General features: G+C 37.7%; 1 protein-coding gene across 1 annotated transcript in view; it reads right to left on the reverse strand.

Moving 5' to 3' along the window:
* The window catches only part of CNOT6L (CCR4-NOT transcription complex subunit 6 like), a 97,499-nt gene that overhangs the window by 9,681 nt on the left and 79,458 nt on the right, over window positions 1-8,360 (reverse strand). The window contains exons 9-10 of the mRNA XM_007949050.2: window positions 7,862-8,089; window positions 4,931-5,133 (exon numbers count right to left, since the gene is read on the reverse strand). Coding sequence (XP_007947241.1) covers window positions 4,931-5,133; window positions 7,862-8,089 — 431 coding nt within the window. The remainder of the gene's footprint in view (window positions 1-4,930; window positions 5,134-7,861; window positions 8,090-8,360) is intronic.

An 8,360-nucleotide genomic window follows, 5' to 3' on the forward strand; every position in this document is an offset into this window, starting at 1 on the left:
CTGTGGTCAATGACATGAGACAAAGTTTATGTGAACTACTGTACGGAAGGTGAATTTGCTCTGTAAAATCTTCACCCAAATCACAATTAAGAAAAAAAAAAAAAAAAAGAAGAATGCTCCTTAAAAGTGTGGATGCTAAGACTTCATCTCACATACTTTGGAAATGTTATCAATATGGACTGGTCCCTAGAGAAGGCCGTTATCCTTGGTAATGCAGAGGGTGAGCAAAAAGAGGAAGATCCTCAACAAATGGATTGACACAGGGGCTGCAACAATGGGCTCAAACATGACAATGATTATGAAGATGGAGCAGGACTAGGTTTTTGTTCTGTTGTGCATGGGGTAAATATGAGTCAGAATTGATTGAACAGCACCTAACAACAGCAATTCCTTTTTACTTCAATATTGCTTTCAATATTAATATAGCACTAATTACACAAAATTCTTCATATAAAATTGAAAAAAGTTCAATCTGTTACTTATACTAAAGGCTCAATTCTCTCTGGTGATTTGTGCCCCTTAGTTCATTGTCTAGCCATTTTCCCTTCCCACTCCCTTCCAGCCCACACATTTATCTTCTCCTACATGCCTTTCTCACACCGATTTATTGCTCTCTCCATCAATCCATGTCATACATCCAGATATTAAAAAATCTCTGAGCTAGGCATTTCTGATTCTTTAACTGTACCTCTTTACGTGATGTAAATGGTTCAGTAAGATTTTTCACTCAATTATTAACATATGTGAGATTTCTGCCATCAACAAATGACGGAGGAAATGGCTTACATTAATATTCCAAATTTTGTATCTCTAATTTCTGCTTTAAGAAAGGAAAAAGTAACCTTTTGAAAAATTCAAGGGACCTCAAAATGATTTGGTCTTTTCACCTACTCACATATCAAACAGCAATAATAATTACAGAATTATTGAGCACTTACTTTAGGAAATTTTATTATAGGTTTTCTAGGTTATAATTGCAGAGATGTATTATTTATCACTATAGTCACAAGAATAGGATTTAACCCACAGTAAACTATGCATCATTGAATCTAGAGTTTTTCCTTTAAGCGTACATTGCATAACAGCAGTGGTGTGCTGGAGCCAGCTTGTATCAGCCTTCTTAGCACCTCTTCCCAACTCTGTATCCAGTGACATTATATTGGTAGCTTGAAATCTGGTACATTGGGAGTATGTATACCATAGAAATCAGCAAACACTACAAATCAGGGCTCATTTTTCCCAGAAAGCTGATTATTAAATATTTATTGGCACATTAATACATATAAGTGATTTCAACAAAATGAACTATGACTGGATAGAATTATACACCCTAATAGCAAGACTATTAAATGAGATTCAACTTCTTCTAAGTAATTTTTTCTTTCATTTGATGATGACAAAAGCTGATTAATAATATTAACACATGAATTTTTCTTCTCTTTTTTGCTACTTGTTTCTCAGAAAAGGGGCTCACAAGTACTAAAAATGGAAAAAGCTTATTGGAGATGTGAAAAAGCCCATTTCAGAAGAGAATGTTTGTTTGATAAATGGTGCTGGCAAAACTGGAGATCTATTTGTAGAAAAATGAAACAAGATTTGTACACCTCACACCATACACAAAAACTAACTCCAGATGAATCAAAGACTTACATGTGAAACCTAAAACTATAGAATTCCTCAAGGAAAAACTAGGGGCAAATTTAAGGGCCCTAATATATGGCATAAATAGACTATCAAGCATAACTCAAAATGCACAAACAGCAGAAGAGAAATCAGATGATTGGGACCTTCTAAAAATTAAATTTTTATGTGCTTCCAAAGACTTCTCCGAAAGAGTCAAAAGAGAACCTACAGATTGGGAAAAAATATTTGGCTATGACATATCTGACAAGGGACTTAGCTCTAGAATTTATAGAAAACTCCAACACCTCAATAACAAAAAAGACAAACAATCTAATTAAAAAATGGGCAGAAGACATAAATAGACACTTCACCAAGGAGGATATTCAAGCAGGCAACAAACATGAAAGAATGCTCACGATCATTAGCTATTAGAGAGATGTAAATCAAAACAACGAGATACCATCTTGCTTCAGCACTAGCAGCAAAGTTCAACGAGACAGAAAATAAAAAATGCTGGCGAGGATGTGGAGAGATTGGGACTCTCATACACTGCTGGTAGGACTGTAAAATGGTACAACCATTGTGGAAAACAGTATGGTGATTCCTTCAAAAGTTGGAACTAGAAATACCACTTGACCTAGCTATTCCATTACTAGGTATATATCCTAAAGAAGTGAGAGCCATGACAAGAACAGACATATGCACACCCATTGTTCATTGTAGCACTATTTACAACAGCCAAAAGATGGAAACAACCTAGGTGTCCATCAACTGAGGAATGGATAACCCAACTATGGTACATACACACAATGGAATACTATGCAACCCTAAAGAATAATGTAGAATCTGCAAAACACTGCATAACGTGGATAAACTTGGAGGACATTATGCTGAGTGAAATAAGTCAATCACAAAAGGACAAATATTGTATTAGTCTGCGATTGTAAAAGTCAAGGAAAGGTTTATCTATAGAAGGACATTTTCTTTGTTGGTTACCAGGGGTAGGAGGAGAGGGGAGGGAACACTGTTAGATACATTTTGGTATTGATTTGGGTGAAGAGAAGGGCAACGTACCAAATGTGAGTATTCAATATAGTAGCACTGAGGAAGAGAAAGTCATAGAGAGGTACGTGGGAAGTACAGACAACAAAAATGAACCCTTTTGCTTATATAGTATGGCATTGTCAGTGAAGGCAAACATGGGTATATAGGTGGATAGATGGGTAGACAGGCTGAACTATTAGGTATGTCTATGAAGCGGGGAGTGTACCCAAGAACATGTTTAGGGTTGGTAGACAATGGTCCTATAAGTCTATGCTCATGATCTGAATTCCCAGGTGTATAGTAGAGGTAACAAGGGGTAAGGTTGTAGTCACTGACTGGTCACAGCCAGCTACCCAGAGGGACTGAGCAGTTGAACCTGTGGGCTCGGGACCAGAGTCGCAGAGGACATCAAGCTCAATTGGCATAACATACTACAAAAACATTGTTCCACCTCCTACTTTGGTGAGTAGTCACTGGGATCTTAAAAGCTTGCAAGCTGCCATCTAGATGCAATGATGGGTCTCTCCTCATCCAGAGCAAAGAAGAATGAAGAAAACCAAAACTTCATGGGAACAGTCCTAGTGACTGGTACACCATTCCATCTGCAGCCTATACAACTATGATACCAGAAGAACTAGATGGTGCCCAGCTACTACTGTCAACCACTTGGTAGGGGATCTATGTAGGAGATCCTTGATAGAGAGGGAGAACAATGTGGAACTAAACTCAAAATCATTTGGAGAAAAATAAAAAGGGGGGACCAGGTTTGCTAGTCCAATAGAGCCTGGTGGAACCACTGAGACTGAGACTATGGCCCCTAGCTTTCCTTCAGGTCTGGAATTGAACCCATGCCTATGGTTTCCAGCCAAACAATAAACAGGCATATGAGTTGAACATTTACCTGAGGTAGATACACTCCTTGGAGAGAACAATCATGGCAGAAAGAAGGGCTGCTTATGCACAAGGAGACAGCTCAGGGGGCAGAAGTGCATGGAGGTATGGAGATAGGGAAGAGGTAACTATCAGGAGGAAGTATGAGGTGAGATGTTGCATTGTGGTAAATTGTGGTCAATGTCATGAGACAAAGTATATGTGAATTGCTGTATGGAAAGTGAATTTGCTCTGTAAATTTTCACCCAAATCACAATTTAAAAAACAAGAGAGAGAGAAAAGAAAAAGCCCATTTCATAAATTTCCTTTGTTATTTTATTAAATTTCCTCTAGGCTTCTTTTTATACAAAACCACTTTCTAACATCTACAATTTTTTACAGAATAGTGTAAGATTTTAGTGTAAGTGTCTGAAGGCAAGAAACTTATATAGAGAAATGAAAGAAAAGCTACAGATAGATAAAGTGATTAGAAAATTTGTGAGGGGAATAAGAAAAACCACCATAATCAATCTTCCTCAAGTATAGCTGGCTCTGAATAATAGGTCTTCTGGCCCTCCCTTTTTTTTTTTTTTTTTCCTGATTTTGCTAAAATTTATTTCTTTTCCCTTTTTAAGATGGAGCTATCCACTGTCTAGGAGCCCTGGTAGCGCAGTGCCTAAGGCACTTGACTGCTAACCAGAAGGCTGGCGGTTCAAACCCACCAGCCACTCCTCAGAAGGAATGTTGGGCAATTTACTTCCGTAGTGATAACTGCCTCAGAAACCCAAGGAGGGGTTGCTATGAATTGGGTCTGACTTGATGGCACACAACAACAACATCATCATCCACTGTCTGGGAATGTTTTAGTATAAATAAATGGATGTAAAATAGACCCTCAATACAACCCTCTCTACCCCACCCCCAAAAGCAATCTAGAAAGTATTAAAGATAAATGAGGTATCAGTGGAAAGCACTAAGAAATTTTTGAGGGAATACTACAAAAATTCATCCAAGGTGAGCTTTCTTACATTGGGTACTTATTAATTCGATTCTTGCTGAAAGTTCTAAGTGGTACAGACAGGTGAGGATTAACTATATTAATTTACATAGAGTGCTTTGAATAGTGCCTGGCACATAATAAACATTTTTAAAGTTTCTGCTATTATCACTATTATCTGAAATTTAGCAAACAAGGATTCAACAAGAATTCTCAACACCACAATAACCGCAAACCTAACAAACTTCATTACATTTAGGTACATACTTAAACTCAGTATCTTGAGAATTCAAAAATTTCTGGGTATTATACAATCAAGCATAAATGAAAAATTTACACTTATCACATGCTTATATTTGAAATAATTTCTACATCAGCCCAGAGACTGCCACTTACTTTGAAATCAAAGGTGTAATTGGTGTAAGGCATCAAGTTATTTTCATAGGCGCTCTTCAGTTGGAAGCCATGTGTGATTCTCCCTTCTGAGCTTCCATTCTTTCCATTGCAGCTGAAGTTCATAAGACATTCATTGTACCTTAGTTCCTTGAAGTCTTTATGGTTATCAGCTACTCCTCCATTGCTTAGATATTCTACAACACCTAGTGGAGTGAAGAAGAAAGAATACTACCATTTAGCATTGAGTCCACAAGGCTTTATATCCAAGAACCATCTCTAGGAGTCAGACCAGGTTCAGAATGGTTTCACTAGGTTGAACTATATGAAACTACTTTTTTTGTTTGTTGAAAACCATAAATTAGTAACTTACATGGTTCAAGATAACAGAATGTAGGGTATTTGCCTACTTCAGAACAAACTATCAAGGTGAGGCATGAGTTTCCTTCATTTTCTTAATGGTTCTTCATGCTAATGATAGTTTCCAGGGGATAGGGTGGAATTCACCAGGTAGGTCTTTACTGTTAAATGTTTGTAGAACATTATTCCAAATCATTATCTCTTTATTATTTTCCTATTCTATGCAGTCAATCAACTTGGGAAATACGTGAAATACAGCATACATAATAAAAAATCATTTATAAAATAGATTTTGTGTCTTCAACATTTCAACTTTTCTTGTCAGCTAAGCACATAACATCATTATTTTGAGTTAGAATAAGATTTCTCAGTCTGACACTACAAAGAACATTTTATGATAGAGATATTCTACTTGGCCAAAAATATCAGATGTGTCTAAAAACCAGAAGAGAGTAGAAGCATTTTAAAAAAAAGTACACTGCTTTCACTGAGTAAATAAATGGGAAAAAAGTGTCAGTGCCTAAGGCATTTGACTGCTAATCAGAAGGCTGGCAATTCAAAGCCACCAGTCACTCCCCAGAAGGAAGACTGGGCAATCAATCTACTTCCGTAGAGATACTATCTCAGAAATCAAAGAAGGGGTCGCTATGAGTCAAAATCGACTCAACAGCAGTAAGTTTGTTTTGTTTTGTTTTTCATTATTATCATCATTAGTCATCTAAAAGATGAGTCACTGCCAGTATTGTGAACAAGTGAAAAGGAGCTATCATTTATCTAGCATTTATTCTATGATTGGCACAGTTCTAAAATGCTTTACACACAAACTTCACAAACAACCCTGTAAGGTGAATACAATTATTGTTCCCTTATTCCAAATAAGGAATTTCATCACAGACTGCAAGCTAATTAACAGCAGAATTAGGATCCAATCCTGACAATCTAGCTCCAGAGTCAACTCTTTATGCTGTGCTGCCAAATCACAGGTAACTGGCTTAAACAAATAAAATGAGATGGGAAGAAAACTTCTGATCCTTGAGGATAATTAAACTAAAAAAAGATTCAGAAAAGAGATGTGGTTAAGGTGCCTACTGGGTTAGGAACTGAAGACAAACATTTGTAAAGAATAATTTCAGTACTTACTTGCTAAGAAGAAAAAGCAAAGATATTTGTAGCTTTTATGAATATTCCTATGTACTTACTGTTACTATTTTAAACACTTTAAAAAACTTAGTAATAAACAAAATTTAGAATACCTTTTGCTAATTTGTTGTTGTTATTGTTATTTGCCATCAAGTCGGCCCCAACTCATAGGGGCCCTTCCTTGGGTTTCCGAGGCAGTATCACTACTGAAGTAGGATTGCCCAACCTTCCTTCTGGGGAGTGGCTGGTGGGTTTGAACTGCCAGCCTTCTGGTTAGCAGTCAAGTGCCTTAGGCACTACGCTACCAGAGCTCCTACCTTTTGCTAATAGCAAAAGTATACACTTTAATGCTTTACATTTGAAATTTACTGTCTAAAATACAAAAGTGATGTTTTGCAAAGTTCTAATCAGTGCCTCAAACCCATCAGCTGTTCTGCGGGAAGAAGATGAGGCAGTCTACTTCCGTAAAGATTTACAACCTTCGAAACCCAATGGAGGTTGCTGTAAGTCAGAACTGACTCAATGGCAGTGGGTCTTAAATGATGGAAGAGGAGCTCTGGTTCTGCAGCGGTTAAAGCACTCGGCTGTGAACCAAAAGGTCAGTGGTTAGAAGCCACCAGCCACTCCACGGGAAAAAAATGTGACAGTCTGTTTCCATAAAAGATTTATAGCCTTTGAAACCCTATGGAACAGTTCTAGTCTTTCTTACAGGGTTGCTATGAGTTGAACTGACTTGATGGTAGTGCGTTCCGAAGTGACATAAATTAGGACAAAAGCAGTTTAATGGAGCTAAAGGATAAACGTGAAATCCTAGAAGAATTCTAATCACTCTTTGTGCCTAATATCAATATTCAATTACCTTTTAATAAATTCACTTAAAAATTGCTAAAGTTATTAAACTAAATAACTACCTATGTGGACTATTTTCTGGTTGCCCCTCAAAATCACCCTTCTCCACTGCACTCTGTGCCTCAGCAGACCAACCATTACTGCATCAACTATAAATCCCTGTTTTCTGGCTTCTAGTTGGGTTTGGTCAATGGGTGGCACTGGCACCTGTGGCAGGAGATCTTGCCACAAATTATCTACATCCCTCAATTTAGAGCCACAGCTCCCATTACATGGCCCTCTCGTACAGCTCTAACTATTTTTCTAAATCCTGCTAATAGCTCCCACTACTTTCCCCTTTAGGCATAGGGGTAATAAGAGTTCCCAGCTCAGTTAGTGGCCAGAATATTCCATCATTCATTTTTGGTCTCCCTTAACCCTGCCCACACCTTGGGAAATCTCAATTATCCCATGTCCTATCCCGTGGATTCCGACTGATATGCTCCCTAATTTAGAAAAGAAATTCTCTACTCAAAAGTTAGGAGCTAGTTGGTCTTTCAACTAAAAGCAAAACTGAAAGCAAAGAGGAAATGGTAGTATAAATACCTGAATCTGGCAATGAGTTAAGATCTGCACATAGCACCAGCGGGATGGAATTGGGATCTGCAGTTGGACTGCCAGGCCTACTAGAGGCTTTCTCCAGAATGTTTTTAACCTCTGAGACAAACATCATGGTCTGGATGAGTTTCACATCGGAATACTCTGGGTCCCAATGCATGTGGGCATTTGCCACTATAAGCAGCTGTTTGTCTGCAGCATGAATAGGCTTCATACCTAAATTTAAACATTAGAAAAAGGAGGATAAGGTTACGCTTATGTGCCAAAAGAAGTGGTAAGGTTTTCTCCCAAAGACCCATAACCACTTCTTTACTCTTTTCCATGAATTTATACCTTATGTTTTATTTGATAAAGTACTTCTTAGAAGCTAAAGTACTGAGATTCTAGTGGTTGTAATCTGAGAAATACTCCCCTAGGTCAGGGGTCAGTAAACTGCTGCCTACAGGCTAAATCTGGTCCACAACCTGTATTTGTACATTCTGTGTGA

The sequence above is a fragment of the Orycteropus afer genome, unplaced genomic scaffold (assembly GCF_000298275.1).
Source record: "Orycteropus afer afer isolate SDZICR_OR568_19922 unplaced genomic scaffold, OryAfe1.0 scaffold00235, whole genome shotgun sequence".
Classification (NCBI taxonomy): Eukaryota; Metazoa; Chordata; class Mammalia; order Tubulidentata; family Orycteropodidae; genus Orycteropus; species Orycteropus afer.